Source organism: Dysidea avara, chromosome 6 (genome assembly GCF_963678975.1).
Source record: "Dysidea avara chromosome 6, odDysAvar1.4, whole genome shotgun sequence".
NCBI classification, from domain to species: domain Eukaryota; kingdom Metazoa; phylum Porifera; class Demospongiae; order Dictyoceratida; family Dysideidae; genus Dysidea; species Dysidea avara.
The window spans coordinates 10391410-10409804 of record NC_089277.1 but is presented as its reverse complement, the minus strand read 5'-3'; the positions used below and the strand labels follow the sequence as shown (position 1 = coordinate 10409804).

Here is an 18395-nt window from a genome sequence, read left to right as displayed (position 1 = left end):
TTTACTTTTCCATTAAATCAAGACTGATTACAATATGCATTGAGTAGCTATCATGCATGCATGATAATCTTATCATTTGTAGCTACCAAGCACTTAGATATAGCTAGCTATATACCATAATGCATCAGCCAGGGGCAGAGGAAGTAGTTGATATGAGGGGGGAGTAGGACTGGGCTGACCCAGACTTATTGAAATGAGAGGTACTACATGGTAAGGTGAGACCAAAAAAAAAAAAAAAAGGTCACAACCAACTGACAATAGCTGCCCACCTCACCAGCTACGCATTCATAGCTGATAAACTACATAAAAATCCTTACATCGCTCACTACACATTGCTCTAATACTGTGACTGCTCTACTATAGTATTAGAGTATCTCGATCTTCATTGCGGTTTTCAGCCAGGATAATTTCGGCGTGGTATCATTGCGGGGGAGGGGGGCTAAGCCCCCCAACCCCCCCCCCCCCTTTCCACCGCCTCAACAGCCTCAAGTGTCTATCTTACTCATAAAAACAATGTTGTTGGATCCCACTGGAAGGAGTATAGGCCACTCGAAATAAATTCTCTGTTTCCCGTCCTGGACTCAAGCATATACTTTCCAATTATAATCACTTAATAATACCAATGCAATAATGTAAATTGAAATGGTATGCAGTGGATTGTTGGGAAACAATGAACCAATAAGTAAAATTGTTGGTTTTACCATTACAAGACACAAGTATACAGGAGCCACAGTGATAAACTCTTTTCCACAACTTATTAATAACAGTGTAAAATTTTCTGCCACTTTAACTAATTAACCTTAGGTCATGATTTAATACAAAGAATTTGTATTATTCATGAAAAATGTATAATATAGCAGCAGGGGGAACAGTTACATCATAATTTTGGTAGACTAAGTAGCTAAATAGTATGTAGAAGTGGATATTATTGTAATCGTATATTATTAAGATCAGGTTAGTAACCAGTCTATACCATTTATTTGCATATGACTGAACTTTGAGTTCATGAGACTACTAAGTACCAGTGTAGCTATCACCCAAAACAGCAGTCTGAGTCAGACTGAGTGTAAGTAAACCAAACACTGCGGATTAATTTTATTTCCATTATAATTATACCTTCACCACGGCTTTTGGAAACTAGCCACAGTGGAGCAGAATCATTGTTCTGTAGCATGTGCTCATAACTTAGGGAGTTTTTGCCTCAAGCAAATGGAACTCATCACCACATGACATAAATTATTAGTAACTCAACCAGGCAGTTATATGTTATGGCAAGTTAGGTAGGTTTGTCTATACCAAAACTATACATGAAATCAGCTGTTCACTCTTTCACACATAAAGCACGACAAGGTGAGTTGCCAGTCACAGACAAGGCTTCTTTGAAGTGACTGACTTTGTTTGCTGGCTCTTCTGTATAAAACTGCTATATAACTTATACATTATATCCACCCACACATTCTGACTTTATTCATTACTCTCCTGCTATATAGGTTTAATAATTTAATATGACAAAATTATTCATGGTCTACATGTACGTGAAGCACAGCCAGGGTACTAGTCCCAAAATAATTTTGTTGAATGTACCTATTATTAAAAGCATTAGTGCAATTCAGCACACTGCACATGAGCTACTGTTACCACTACACTGGTAAATTATGAGTATTATAGTGCACTACAGATAATATATATTTGTGTATACTAAGCCTGGAAACAAGAAGAGCATCAACATAATAGCTATATATACTTACAGAATTACATGCAGATAAAAGTAGCCAATTTAATCTATAAAATGTGTGTGGTTACAAAACAGTCTTACACACATACAAATTAGCAATTATACAAATAGTTAGTATAACTAATATATTTGACAAGGAATGATTTACAAATACAATAACTGGTATTTATAAAATTATGTTGTTTAGGTTTACAACAAAAAAATTAATTCAACAATAACAAAGTATTTGTAATAGTGTGTTTATACTCTATTGTTTGGAAGCCAACAAACAGGATTCACATAACATCGAGACAGTTCCAGCAACATATTTACCACAAGTTTGATTTTGACATCTCGAATACCTTTTAAGCCCTGATTTTTCATAACAGTCATCACAGTAATTCTCAAGGTTAGCTTTAGCATAAAATGAACATCCTGGAGTTTTGCACAGCACTTTAGCACGTAGCACATCACCACCAGAGTGAATAACATCTGTATCTGCAAATGTGTTCATGGTTGGCTTGTGTGGTGGAAACTGTTGGCCACTAGCACCAGCACTTTCTCCATAACCACCAGCTTGAGGAGTGTTGTAATTTCTATCAACATGTGACAGTCTCCCACTGGTAGCTTGATAACCACCTGCTTGATGCTGTTGACTTTGATGGTATGACGATTGTTGATGATGTTCCTGGTATTGCTGTTGACCTTGTTCATGTTGATAGTGTGGTTGATGGTGTTGCTGTTGATATGACAATTGTGATGGGTCATTTTGACCATACTGGTTGTGGTGAGAGTGGCCATTATACTGGTTGGAGGGTACAGAGGAATGCTGACTGCTTGGAAAATTGTATTGGCTTTGATCTCCCCAACCACCTGTAGAAGTTGGTGGATATTTGATATCACCAGGATTTCTAGCATCACCATAAGTACCAGTAATAAAGTTATTATTCCCTTGCATCTCTTGGGAATCATAACCACCTTTTTTACTTCGTGGGTGAACTTGAGGGACACCTGACAATAATTGATCACCTGAACTATGATAAGGCACTTCATTCTGCATGGGACGATGGCTATTAAACTGATCACCAGTACTATATGGCTGATGACTAGCAGACTGTGATGAAAACTGGTTACCACTTTGAGTGTAACTTGGGTATGGAGCATTGGTATTCATTGGAAGTCCCACTTGTCCACGAGATTGTGATCCTGGATTGTCATTGTATCTGTTACTTTGTTCTCCTGAAAAATGACTTAGAGCACCCATGGGCTGTTGATTTTGATGGTCACCCTGGCCTGCAGCTGGATAACCAGTACCTTGGCTATTGTTATAAGCAGACTGTGGTCCAGAATAATGTGGTGACCTATTAGACTGTTGTTCTCCTGAACGATGAGTCATCGGTGGTCCTGTTGGGTATTGCTCTCTGGAATGATGTACCGTTTTTTGCTCAGCTGAATATCTATTAGTCTGCAACTGCTGTTGCTGATCATCAAAAGCGCTTCCTCTTCTTTGCTGTACTCCTTTAGTTCCGGACATTGGATTGTAAGGTTGTTGAGTACTAGAGTTGGTAACTGCTTCCTGTTGCATACTAGGTTTAGTTGTAACTTGAGGGCTCTCCTCACCAAATGAAGCAGCTATTATTGCAGCATGCTTATGGCAGAGATTATAAGTGAAATCAACTGTAGTAGGTTTAATCTTTGCACACATAAAGCAAGTTGAGGTGGTGCCAGGCATTGAGCTCATCTCTTTGATCTGACTAGTTTGATTAGCTGGTTCTTCAGATATAATAGCCTTTGGGGCAGTTTTTGGTGCATTTTTACGAGGCTTGATGGGTGGCGGTGTTAGCTGAGCTGAACTAGGATTAGATGGAGCAGAGGCCTTTTGTCCCTGAGTAGGGTTTAAATTAGGAGTCGGAGCTTTTTCTCCCTGTGTAGGATTAGCAACTGTAGTTTGATTTTTACTTGAAAAACATCCGACACAATAACCATCACAATTGGCAGAAGCTAGGTGGCTACACATTTGGTTTCTACATAGCCCAATGACTGGAGCAGGGTTATATTCATTTGGAGGTGGTTGGTATTGCTGCTGGCTTTGGTGCTCAACTGTTCTATTGAAATCTGCAGTCTGTATCTGCCTTTGCTGATAAGCTTGTTGCTCTTGCTGCCTTCTCCACTGTTCTTCCTGCTGCTTAGCTTCTGCTGATCTTCTTGCTTCTTGTTGCTTTCTTGCCTCCTCTTCTCTTATGCGAGATTGCTCCAGTTCTAGCTGCCTCCTTCTTTCTTGCTCTTCTTGTTGCCTCCACTGATCATGCTGATATTGCGGGTATTGCTGTTGCTGCTGCTGCTGCTGATGAACTCTCTCAACACGGCTTGCAAAGCACTGTGTGCAATAACCTTGACAGTCCTCATCTGCAAACCGAGCACAACCATCTGTCATACATGGTGCACCAAATGGACTCGACGTCTGTTGAGGATTAGGAGTTTGATAATTTAACCTTCCTTGACCATAAGCTGGCTGCTGTGGTGGTGGTTGCTGGTTAGGCCATGCTTGTTGGTTAGGAGGTGCTGGTTGCTGAAAATCATTTCTCATCTGTGCAGGTGGTTTCATGTTTGCTTCTTGTTTTGATTTTTCCTTAAAGCACATAGAGCATAAACCACCCCATTGTCTATCTCCATGAAACTGTTTACACTTGTAGCATTTATCAGCGACAGGCTCTACATTATTGGCATTCTGGATAGGTGTAACTGGTGGAATGAATTGCTGTTGTGGAGGTGGAGGTTTTTCATTCGACTCCTTGATAGATAATGTCTTAAAGCAACCAGAACAGAGACCATTAAGTTCTTCATTAGCAAAAAAATCGTTGCACTGCTTGCACTTAGGTCTACCAACCTGGTCAAAATTGTTAGGAGAAAATTGCTCATTACCACCTTGTGGGTTTCTGGTGTAGTGGTTGTTGCAGTAGCCATCTTTAGAAGTTAGTCCAGGCTCTTGGCAACCTGGTGAGCGACACTTCAAGCCACCAGAGTAGTTGGCAGCTGTGGATCGTTGTTTTCTGTAACATACAGAGCAGAGAAAATTAGTTTCTGCACTAGCATATACTCCAGAATCACAACCAATACATGACTGACGATGAACATCCTCACTTTGAGAAGTGGCTGCCCCAGGTTGGTTTGGTGTATAATATGACTGGTTCTGTTTAGTAAAGTCTGCAAAAGCTGTGTTAATGTAATTGCTCACTAAGTGTGGAACATGAGCAGCTTCTCTGATTGCAAGAACAGCAACTGATACTTGTCTACGAAGCGTACCACTATACTGTTGAGTAACATCCAAATATTGCTGAAGCAAATAAAATGTATTTTGTTGCTCGGCTTGTAGCAGAAAACGAATAGGTAACTCATGGCCCATGTTGTCCAAAATTGGTACAATTGACTGCTTACGAGGAGTGCTGACTGGTACAAGAGCAGTGAAATGGCCCATACTGTAACCAAGGCACAAAGGAGCTTTATGACATAACTGGCTGCCCCACAACAATGGTAGGTATATACCATGAAAGTTGATGTTTTGCATTGTTCCTCCAGTGTTAAATGATCTTACTTTTGGAACTCCATAAACTATGATCGGCCTTCGAAGTATATTAGCCAGCACAAAAATATGTGATTCCTCAAGACTTTGATGAAAACCACTAGTGTTAGGAGTAGCTTGGTTAACAATCATCCGCCACTCTCCTTCCCAATCATGGTCTGACAGATTAACATTAACACTTCTTAACATCTCAACAACAGACTGACGACAACGATCTTGAAGAGTGTTTGCATCAGGTGTAGCTGTGGTCAAAGAATCATAAAGAGCATTTCTGAGTATGAACTGCTTATCTTCAATTCCCCACATAGCCAAGGAAGCAGCATGAAGTAGACAATTGCCATCACCAGTTGTATAAAGCGGAATAAGATAGGTGCACTCACTTTGCCAATTTAAACATTTAAAATCCCTTTCCAACGTATCCTTTGCATGCCTGTCAGTCAAATTCGCAGAAACATGCTCCAAAAATCCTGGAGGATATTGCTGAGCATCAATAGATGGGAAACACAAAGTAAAAGCAGGAAGACGCTGAAAAAACACTGTTCCACCTCGGGCAAAGTTTCTATTATAGTCAGCCTTTACTTCATCTTGAACTCTAGCTGTAGTATTACGGTCGGCTTCTGCAAGTGTTCGTAACGACATCATGAAGTAAGTGCTTTTCTTGTCTTTGTGCAATCACCTGCAACAAGTACAAAAATGTGATCTACTTCACCTTTAAAAAATTAACACTACATTATGTATGTTTTATAGGTGAATGCATAGCATTGAAGGGGCAAGCTTTTTATAGCAATCTATACTTATTGCATGTTTGGGGTATGCAGGGGTAGTGATGACTTACCACATAGTCTAAATATTTTGAGGGAGAAAAATTCCACTGATTTCAAGGTTTTGGGATTAAATTTTATCCTTGAAATATTCCATATAGTCTGACTCTAATACGCACATTTTGGAAAATCTGTAAAAGAATTTTTTAGCTACCTTGAAGTGCAAAATATTTATACAGACATTCTACAACTGCAAATAGTTAGTAACTTTTACAGGAAGCCAAAAATATGTAACTGGCTGAGCGAAAACCAGTCGTTTTCGCCAAATCCTAAAATTCCACTTTATTTCTTCTCTACTATCTATAGTAACAAAGGAGTGGTTTCAGTGTTTTATGATGAATAGTCATGAAGTTATAGTGCTAGACAGCTGAAATTTAGTTTGTACAGCAACAATATATGGCAAATAAATTACAGGTGCTTAATTAATTGATCATAACTCATGACTAAAATGAACTACAAAGATGGGACTGACAATCCATCAATGTATATAGCTAGTACCTTCCCTATATTTTCCATGTGCATAAAGAAGGCCATTTCAACACTGAAATGACAACAGTAAACTTTATCTCTACCGCATCGTAAATAAGCACCCATAACTCACATGCCTTTTGTTACACAAACGTGAAACAAAGATTTTCTTACTCATACAGTACGAGTAGTACCGTTTAAGTAGGGATCGTCCCAAAAATTTCATGCGCCGCCCAAAATTCTGCCTTTAAAAATCATCCTAGAAACATCTTACGTGACGAAAATCACTTTTACGGAATAGTACTAGTCCATATAATATATATATATAATAATACAGGATAAGATACTTGCAGGTGGCTGGATATAGATTTTTTTTTTAAAAATTGCCAAAACTTGAATTTTATTTTCACTGCCTCACCACAGTTGCAAGGCTAGAGGTCAAACAAAGCAGGGTACGGCCACTATTTTATGCCACAATAATAAATTCACCAGTGGGATGTGCCTTTTGGGTTCCAATAAGTGTAGGCCATCTGCGCTTTGTCTTTTCTTTTATCTTCAATCAGGCTGCTTGTCTTCTTCATCCAACTGAACCATATCGAGGCATTAATTTTCCATAACAACACTTTCTTTCAGCAGCATATTTAGATGCCACAGAATTATTTTTAAGAGCTGGATTTCAGAAGCGCTTCAGTGCCAGCGGTACTATAAGAAGTATACTAGCCAGATATCTGCAACTTTGCGACCACACCCATCAAATAAAGATCTAGGCTGACTAATAGCAATAGAGTACGGAGACTACACTTCTTAACAATCTAGCTATTTACTTAACAGTAAACAAGATGACTTCACCCCTTATTCGTCTATCTAGCTTGTCTGACTTGAGATACTCTAATACAACAGTCATGTATGATATTCTAATAGAACAGTCACAAGTTACACTGTAGCTAGCTGTGCTACAACAACAAAAAACTAAACAAACTAGTATTTTAAAAAATAAAATGAAGAAGGGATCTTTGCAATAAAAAGAAACAAAACAAGAGATGAATGATGGTATTACAGCATAGCTCGGTGGGAAAGTCCCTACTTTGGCACATTATCTATAACAATTATTTTGTTCAATGCCCAAGTAGGGACTTCCCACCGAGCTACGCTGTAATGCCTCTTGTTTAACTACTTTTTATTGCATAATCCCTACTTCATTTTTAAACTAACTATTTTTTAAAAATACTAGTTCCGATTACTGTGGATTGCACCTCCATTTAAAAATTGTGTGATGCTTGCGTGCATGCGCACACAAGATTTAAAATGCTTTGTTTCATGGAAAAAGTTGCAAATGTTGCAAAATATTGGTCCTCCATGTCAGAAACTTGTTCTGTGAAAGGAAACATTTTAAATCTTGTGTGTACAGACATGCATGCATCATGCAATTTTTAAACAGAGGTGAAATACACAGTAAGGGAGATAAATACCATACATTCAAGCATTCAATGTGAATCCGTCACAGCTATTCTCATATGTGACCGGATCTGCGAAAACCCAACACAATCACGCAAGCCTACATTTACAGTATAAAGCATTGAATACATTGGGTAAAATACTTGCGTATTATTATTGAAAAATTCCGTAAATTTTTTGAACACCTTTTCTTAGTGAAGGAAGGGACTAACAATAAAACCCTCTTCGCCTGCTCAAGAGGAGTTGAAAAATCTTTATTTGGGTGCAAGTTATGAGCATTTGTTTACGTCACGTCGAAGTGATCGTACGTGATTGACTTTTCTTCATGAATTTCGCCTTTGTATGCAGTGAAGAAGGGCGAGTAAAGGAAAAACTTACCCAGTAATTCATTCCCTTGTTCATGACGAACACGATGGTGAAAAGTTTAGCTTCGTACCTTAATCCGTTGGTAAGTTACAACCGTTTTTGTAAGTGCCTGTAATTTATTTCCCTATGCTTGCTGTACAAATCGATTTTTCTGTTGTTGCTACTTTGTAGGGCTCTAACTCCCAAAGTTATCGGCATATGAGGCTGAAACTTTGCCAGAGGGTACTAGAGGTGTACCGATAATCGGATCGGCTAAAATATCGGCCATCGATATGGTAATTTTTACCAATATCGGTATAGGGTGCAGGACAGCAGGAGGACCGATATCGTTACCGATTTTTATACAGCAGCAATAGTCTGTAAATAAACGGATTATTTCTACATTATCCATGTGGCTCTTTAGTGCCAGTGGCCTATTGTTCACCCTGAAACAAGGGCTACGCTACGAGAAACCATATAAATACACGTGATTCTAGTGTTTGTTACTGGAAAGCTTATCGCAGTCTTTACAAATGAAGCAGTTATAGAGTACCTTGTAATAAGAAGGGTCACAGATAACCAAGGAAATTTGCTGTACCAGCTTCTCAAGCCATTAGAATGCGGAGTAATGCAGAAATATCCGTTTAAAGCTTCATGGGAGTATACATAAAAATGTTTGCGGGTGCCTAATTGTCTAGATTGCACAATAGAAACCCAAGCTGGATATCACCACAGGCAGAGTACAGCAATGAATACATGCACATGTTGTTGTAGGGTAGGTAAATGTACACTTTTAACTATAATGCAAATATCGGATCAACTATCGGTTATCGGCTTCTTTTGGTGGCATCAATATCGGATATCGGGACATGCCAAAAACCCATATCGGTACACCTCTAGAGGGTACACTTGGCTAAGTAGATTATAAACAGTCAATAAATTTGAAAAGTGCACGATTGTGTCAGGTTTTTGCAGATCCAGTCACATATGGTGGGCTAGTTAAACTACACTAAGGTTGTCCCAAATAGTTGTAACATGGGCATGCACAAGAACGAAGGCCGCAGGCCCCAGGCCCAAGGACACATATTAGTTGTAACATGGGTACTTGTCATTACATGTACTCATCCTCAGGCAAGTGTTTAGGCAAAATGCTACAACAAATATGTTCCACTTGGGTCAAGTGACAAAGGTGTTAATGAAGTCAAATGCATGTAACAACATGAGCACACAGAAAGTTATAATTGTGAGTGCACAATTAATTAACCCATTGTCAGCTGAATTCCTGGCGACTACTAGCCGAATCGCCAAATTGCATCATATTACCCTTACCATACACAGAACTACTTAGTAACCATACACCTAAATCCTTGCTATGAAATAAGGAACTCAATTGTGTTGTTTTTGTTTACATAATACTAATTGCAATGAAGTTATCACTTAGCAAAGTCTAAACATTGGCAAAACCAGCCCAAACAAACAACGGAATCCCAACTAACTATCTACAAAGGCGCCTTACACTCCAAAGAACTATTCTATACAGTTTACTTACAGTGTGATCCATTCCACAGCTGGTTTCTTCGTAATTTGTCCCATGCATATCTACACGCGTGACCACCACCAGCCAACTGTTGACTTTACCTGTCTCCATTGATGTATAACACTTCCTTTGTTATTAACAGCTTGTTTTCAACTCAAAGAACGATTTAATTCCCTTACTATGATAGGTTACACTTTACGCTATTACATAACAAACGCGCACTAGTCCAGGAAGGATCCGGTTATCCCAGAAACAGGACCCCTATGGGCATGTCCACTTTAACACTAGCGCAACTCACTACTATATGCACTAAACAGTTTATAGCGAAGCTAGATTTTGTTTCCTTTGTGATTTATAATGCCATGCCGCCCGCCGTTAATGGGTTAAGCATAGGGCACCAAAAATGGAAGATGTACTGAAGTACTTTAACCCACTCCATATGCTATACATGGCCTGATATTCTAGAAAGTGGATAAACCCGCTTGACCTGAGAACTGGGTGAACTGGATATTCCAGATGACTTGACCCAACCCTCTCAGACTTTATATCAAAGTTACACTAACTATTTTTGCAAGCACTGTGGGATTTCCGTCGCATAGCTGCCAAGCCAACCTGATTATCCAAGTCTATTGAACGTTAATGGGTTCCACTGTATATCTACCCAATAATTACTGTAGGTGTGGGAGAAACAAATGGGTTGCCATTTATCAGCGAAGAAAATAAATACATGCAATAGTCCAACTCTCGAAAACACTAACATTCTGGTATGCCCACCAAGAAGATATATTTGTTTTGAACACTACATGCCTACTTCAAAAATTTAAATGGCATGGAAGAGTAATAAATAATTGCACACTTCACTGTAAATATGTGATATGGACTATAACCACAAGTGTCACTATCAATACTATATTCTCACACACATCAAGCCTACCATATATGTCGATAATTCATCAGTTCTGTGAGCACAACTGCCCTATACTGCAGCAGTACGTGGAATCTCACTAATTGCAAGGCAACTGTTGGTACCAAAATACTCAATGAGTACAATAAACATCCACCTCTTTAATAAGACTACCTAATTATAATGGCCACCTTCAATACATGCCAAAATACAAGTACGTACACTTCTTGACTTCAATACAAGGAATCCTTCTGTTTTTTGAGGCAAAATATTATCAAGAGTTAATAATAAGAGAGGAGAATGTCTAACGCTGTATAGTCCTGTAATAGATGATTGCGCAGAAGTTAAACAGCTTCTTTTCCGTGTAACGTATAGGCTTCTAGTATTTGTTCATATCCTTACCGCAATTAATTTAGCTGCACTGTGATGAATCCTAGAGAATATTCGAAGACTGAACCAAAGACTGAGCTGGTATGTACAGGTAGCAGTGCTCCTTCAATTGAAGAATGCTCAAAGGTAGGGTAACATGGCGATGCAGTGAAAATTCGAAGCGGTACTCTGCCTTCGGTTCAGTGTTATACCAAACTAATTACAAGAAACTAATTACAAGAAACTAAACTACATACAAACTATGTTCAGTGTTATTGGTTTCTCAGACGTGCTCCCCCAGAGTTATCTTCGAGGTTAACAACCACACTTCTTTACACAACAGAGCAATGTTCTCAGTGGTGAACTTGAACATCGAGTTGAACGCACGCCCTTGTGTCTGGGATAGCCTTTGTGGTTAAATGTGAAAATATACTAGCCAGCCTGTACGTTACGCGGAAAGAAAGCCATTTAACTTCTGTGCAGTCATCTATTACAGGACTATACGGCGTTAGCCTCTCCTCTCTTATTATTAACTCTTGATATTATGGTGTCACAGGTGGCCTTTACAATTAACTTAGTTTGGGATCTAATTGACATGGTTACTATAAAGAGGTGACCTTATTAAAGGGTGCGACTGCTGTTAAATGAGGTTTAAACATATAAATATGCAAAAGATAATGAATCTCGCTGAAATGGTAATGACAACAACACAACTGTTATTTTTACAATTTAACATTTGTGACCTGCTGAGCTGTTTTCGCAAAATTCTATTTTGCTATAAATGAAATAAACTTGGTAAAAATTGAAGGGTGTGGTGGGAAAAGGGGACATATGCCATTTTTGTACATTTTTAGTTTATTAGTCAAAAAGAAAGTATTATGAAAGTAGAATAAATGCGTGAAGTTTCAGAGCTCAACTCAGCTGCTGCGCAGTGCAACGTAGCTTTATAAAAAGGTTACGTAATGAAAATAATTAAAAGTCACGTGAGCTAAAATGGACGCCTCACATTTAAGTACGCCTGGAGTTAGCAAATCTCGCCATGGAAGGAAGCAGTTAAGGATGGAACAGAATTGGAAAAAGAAGAAAAGGAAGTTAGGAAAAGACAGAGGTGAAGCATACATTACTTATAAAGGCGACGTCAAAGAAGATTCGGCCCATTACATGCATTTGTGTATCCAATTGTCGACAAAAAGTAACCGAAACTGACAGGAAACGAATATTTGAGAGTTTTTATGCTTTGGAAAGCCATGATGAGCAAAACAAGTACCTTTATGGATTGATTGAGAAAAAAGAGATCCGAAGACATCAAACACAAAAATCAAGATGCACAGCTTTGTTTACAGCGTTCGTTTGAACAATGGGAAGCGTGTAGAGGTAGGCCTTTTGTGATCTACATGCAGTTGGGAAGTGGCGAGTTGAAATAATAGCAGTGAAAATTCTCAGCGGAGTTATTTTATCTGGTGATGAGCGGGGAAGACATCATAATCGCCCTAAAAGAATACCAGAGGAGGCAAAAGAAAAGGTCAGAGAGCACATAAAATCATTTCCTCAGAGAAAAAGCCATTATTCCCAAAAGATAACAGAAAAAGGAAGTACTTAAGTGAGAATTTCAGTATTTCTAGAATGTATGGCTTGTATTTACAAAAGTATGAGCCACAAGTATCTGAAACTGTGGTTAAACCACAGGTTAAAGAGTGGTTATACAGAAAAATATTTAATGAAGAGTTCAACCTTTGGCTATCCACGCAGTGATACTTGTGAAAAGTGTGATCTGTTAAATATAGCAATTCAGAATGCATCAGATGAACAGCGAGATGAGCATCAGAAAGAACTTGTGGAGCATCAAGAGAAAGCAAGTCAAGGCTATAGTTCTCTTAAGAAGGATGCGGATGCTACAAAGCATGCAACAAATTATTAGTTAATAACATTCGACCTCATGCAGAACTTACCGATTCCAACCTTGACACATAGTTCCATGTTTTATTCAAGGCAACTATGGGTGTACAATTTTGGAATACATAATGCTACATCTCATTCTGCAAGTACGTATATGTGGGATGAAACTGTTGCAAGTAGAGGAGCAGATGAAATTTGCTCTTGTCTTCAAACATACATTGATACATTGCCAACTAATATACAACAGCTCACGTGTTACTCAGATAGTTGTTTTGGTCAAAACAAAAATTTTCATGATTTGTTTTTGGAACCTTCAAATAGAAAAACGTGTCGAGCAAATAGACCACAAATATTAAGTACGTGGTCATACCTACTTGCCAAATGATCGAGACTTTGCCCATACTGAAAAAAGAAAAGGTAGTGCTACAGTGTATGTTCCTGAAGGCTGGAAGAAAATTGTTGAAGAGTCTTGTCCTAAAAAGCCATTTGATGTATTTACTATGGATTTGTCACTTTTTAAAGATTTCACTGGCATAGTGAAGCAACATACACAGAGGAAAAAAAGATAGCGACAAACATCCAGTGCTCATTAGTAAGGCAACATGGATGAATTTTGGTCAAACCATGAACACTTCAGGGAAAGTTCAACTCCATCCAAATGAAGTATGGCTCAGACATTCATACTTTGCAACTGAACAATGGAGCAAACTGAACTTACTGAAGGGAAGGAAGAAGCTACAGCCATCATATGATGCCAACTTACCTTTAACGTATCCCACTGGCCATCAAATTAAAAGAAAAAAAGTTGAAGATTTGAAGCGAATGATCCCGTTCCTACCTGCTGAACATAGGCAGTTTTATATGGACGATTCTGGAGATAGTGACGTCACAGACTCTGAAGTGGATGATTAATCTATAAGCATGTGTGGTGTTAAACAGTTAGTTAATGAACGGTACAAGTTATTTTACATGTTTTTGATTTCAGTTTATGTATAAACTCCATGAGGTACAAATACAGTAAGGAAATCAATAGGTAAAATACAAAAACAGCGGGGGAAAAGGTGCAAACTTTAAACCTGTTTTTCTCAAAAGTTTAAAAATGGCACATGTCCCCTTTTTCCACTGGGCCCTTCAATTCATGTGCTACAGAAAAATTTTATGTATGTTTCAATCACTTCGTTATGTACTGAAACAAAGCTCAAATCAATAAAACCTATAAACCATAAGGATATCCTGTTCATTGGGAGTAAGACAAATTTTGTTTTGTGTTTGTACAGCATACAGCACGTAAGTTATGGGCGCTTATTTACGATGCAGTAGAAATATAGTTTACCATTGTCATTTGTGACCGTCTCAGCGAAAACCCATCTAGTTCGCACAAGCATGCGTATTGAGAAAAACGTGATTTAAAAAATTGGTGAAATTACGTGTGTTATAAAGAAAATTTTACACAAGTTTTAGTCAAGCCATTTCTCAGGAAAGGAAATATAAATTGATTAAACTTATATACTGTCTTATTCGCCTACTTATGGGGAGTTCGAAAATCTTTGTTTCATTTTTGTAGTCCCAATGGTCTTCGTGCCACATGCATTTGTTTACGATGTGGTAGACATAAACAAAAACGTCGCGGTTTCTTCAATAAAACTGCCTTCATACATCCATGCGCAAGTGACTGCAGGGTTAAAACTATACCTTGGTCGATCTGCCAATCCATGGTGAACACTGTAAGCCAAATCCCAACTTTGTAGACTAATCCAAACAAAATTTATGGCTGCTAATGTAAGTGCCTGTAGTTTACTTTTAGTATAGTCACTGTACAAATCAATTTCCTTGCTTTTCCTACTTTCTAGTGCTGTAATTCCAAAACTACTCACCATAATCGACTGAAATTTTGGTAAACCATTCCTTATACTATGCAGATAATGTTGAGAAAATAAAAAGAAATTTAGACGGGTTTTTGCTGAGATGGTCACATTTAATAGTTGAAAAGGCCTTCTTTGTCCCCACGGAGGCGTACAGGGAAAACTCTATATCCTGATAGATGTGCCAGTTCATGGTGAAGATACTGAGCCAAACTCTGTCTTCATAGCTTGTTTCAGTTGTGAGTTATGATCGATTAAATAAGCACCTATAATCTATTTACTGTATTGTTGCTGTACAAATCGAGTTCATTCCTGCTCCAACTGTCAAATGCTATAACTCCAAGACCATTCATCATAAAAGGCTGAAACTTTGGCTGTCCACTCCTTTGTCACTATAGATAACAGAGAAGCAATAAAATGGAATTTGAGGAATGTGCGAAAACGATTGGTTTTTGCTCAGCGGGTCACATTTGGTATTGCAGATGTGTATAATTAGATCTCTTCTCAAATACATACAGAATGAGTGTATGAACCTGCAGCATTATTCAATAAGTCAAGTAAAAAGGTTATCATTATGAAAGCAAATAATCTCATTTTCTTTATAAGCTTTCCAGTGGTGGGCATTAAAAGGAACACAGATAATTATTCTTAAATCAGTTACCAAGCATAAAATGAGCATGCAAGTGGAAAATTGTTAACAAGGGCTGAAACCTACCTCAGTATACCCCTAACAATCTAAGGCGAATGACGTAGTTGTGTTATTAAAAGGGGCTTGGTTAAAAGGAAACAACTCAAGTGTGAGAATTGTTCAAATGCATTCGTAAGCAGCCTGAAATTGGCTGTATAAAGTGTTGGTTGACCCAGACAAAACCTGGGTGACCTGACTGTTATTCAACACATTAAAACATTGCACATATTATGCATTCACATGATCATAATTCGAAAATCATATATGTGCGAATTGTTCAATTGCATTCGCAAGTAACCTGAAATTGACAGTAGAACAAAAAGTCTAACTATCACATGTGAAATAAATTAACAATAAGGCAGTATATGTATATGTACAATCTAGCTCTGCTCTTTCATGAGCCATGCCCACTTTTCGGGATTGTGTCTGTAGCCATACATGAAGTCTTGTCCATTTATCAGCGAGCTGAGTAGAAGCCATGTCCATTGCTGTCTGTAGGAACCACGTCCAATAATTATTTGATAATTATATATGTACTGTACATGTCATATATATTTGTACTCGTGCCTACTTAATCAATCATTGATTTTAAAACTTACGAGTTTCACTAACATAGAGCTACCTGTTTACTGAGGTTTTTTAAAACGTAACTATTGATATACGCCTTGGTTCGTCAGCAGAAGTGACTCAGTTTCAACTCTGCTTCTATCATCTTTGCCATTGTTTCTATACATATTAACGTGTACACAGTACTGCGATGGTACAAACTGAAGCAGTATTGAATATAACTAGCTAATTAGCATGTATGCCTGCTAAATGTCACATAAAATGGAACTTCTATATATATAACAGGCAATTTGATTTCAACTACAAAGTTGCACATTTTCAGTACCTGTATGTCAGTAGAGGGGCTTCAGAAACTGTCCTTTATATGATGTCAAATGTACGATGTCCTTTATTTTGGGGTATATACCCAGCTATCACATGGTTGACAGTAAATACAAATTAGAACCTTTGCTTTAGGATCACAAAAAGATCAACTGTTTTGCCAACAATTCTTATGATTATAATCTAGACCCAATCAACACCTGCCCAGTCAGAGGAAGCTCTTCAATTTTCCTATTCAACCACAGACAATTCACTGAAACTTCCCAACCTTCTCTATCTAAACAAAAATTTCCTGCTTTCTCTATTAATACTGAATGTTGTTGAGGTAATCAAAAGCATAAATCCCCAGCTAACAATGTATGGCTACTTATCTTGCAATTGGAAGGAAATATACACAAGAGACTAGACATTAATCATACAACAGGTACCATTAGGAGTTCATATGAACCCTTGCCAGTGGTACAATACTACGATGAGTACACAACTTAATTCCACAATTAATAATTGTGCAATTGCAATGCAGATGTAGTGTTGAAAATAAAACATCTGCATGAATATATTAAGTAGTGAAATAAACAAGGGAGTCACTCTAAAAGACGCTGTACTAATAGCCTCTAACCATAGTCAAACTTGATCACGATCACACTCTTTACTTTGACCATTAACTTTTTATTTTTGGCATTGAAAACTGTCTGATTTTATTTGTGTTCATGAACTTCTTCGCACAAACACAAGATCAGTCAAGAAAAGACAAAACTTGATTAACTTGTCCTTAAAGTTGACCTGGTCTATAGTCACAGATCAGGCATTTGGAGTGATACCGGTACCTGTTTTGTCAAAATACCATTGCAGACTGTCAGCAAACCAGGGGCGTATCCGGGCCTCCCTGGTCACAGGCCCAAGCAATCATTGCTGGTTCTGGGTTAACAAGCTTGGTAATGGCAGCACCCATCATTGATATAGACTAAAAGTACATACTTTCTATCTCTTCAGAGCATCTTGTAATACTTTCCATGATAGTATCATCAAAAATCGTGTATACTTGAGATTCCTCTATCAATTTAGTAAACTTCTATGTAATGCCCAGCATCATGTGATTCTATATTTTGACTAAATTTGAGTCCGATATTGGGGCTGGAGGCTAAGTTAGTCCATCATTGTTTAGTTTTAGCTGTATTATTCGTGTAGTAGTCTAATAAGCTGCAAAAACAGTAATGTAGTAGCTAACTAGGTACATGTATAAATTTTATAAACAGCTTTTAAAAGAAAGAAGCAAATGTGTAATAAGAGTCCACAGAGATGGGCTTGCGTTTCTTGCTAAATGGGGACAGCCAGGCCTTGTGCCCAAGGAATTCAGAAAATTAGCTACGCCCCTGCAGCAAACATAGCTGTGGTACACAAAATAAACTTATTATTGTGATATTATCAGTCTCGCATAGAAGGCTTAAAAAGCATAGACCTGTACAACAAGATGCATGAGCTATTAAACGCGCAGTCGCGAACACCCCCAAACCTTGGCAGAAATACTATCTCCCTTGCCATAACGAAAAATTTTATTACACGCAACAAAACTAGTTAGGTGGTACTATATTTATCTACTACTAACTCAGTACATTGACAATCATAATTTCAGTACCGCCATTTTGATGATGCGGCAAACACAACATGATCACTACTCACTTTTGTTGAGTTTTTCCACAAGTTAGTTTAAACGCGTTAGAGAATTAGTGCCTTTTAGTACAGCAAAACGGTTTCTTCTGCGAAGCGATCGAGCAGGATTACAGGAAACAATGAAAAACACAGACCCTCTTGATAGGGGAATATTTAGGTTTTCCCCCGATTACGCAATGCGGTTTTGTTAAGTCACA

General features: G+C 38.1%; 1 protein-coding gene across 1 annotated transcript; it reads right to left on the bottom strand.

Moving 5' to 3' along the window:
- Nucleotides 1-1763: 1763 nt before the first annotated feature.
- LOC136259105 (tumor necrosis factor alpha-induced protein 3-like) lies at nt 1764-18366 on the bottom strand. Its single transcript, XM_066052526.1, has 2 exons — nt 18208-18366; nt 1764-5970 (listed from the first exon to the last, which is right to left on the bottom strand). The coding sequence occupies exon 2, from the start codon at nt 5934-5936 to the stop codon at nt 1983-1985; it is 3954 nt and encodes a 1317-aa protein (XP_065908598.1). The 5' UTR covers nt 5937-5970; nt 18208-18366; the 3' UTR covers nt 1764-1982.
- Nucleotides 18367-18395: the final 29 nt, after the last annotated feature.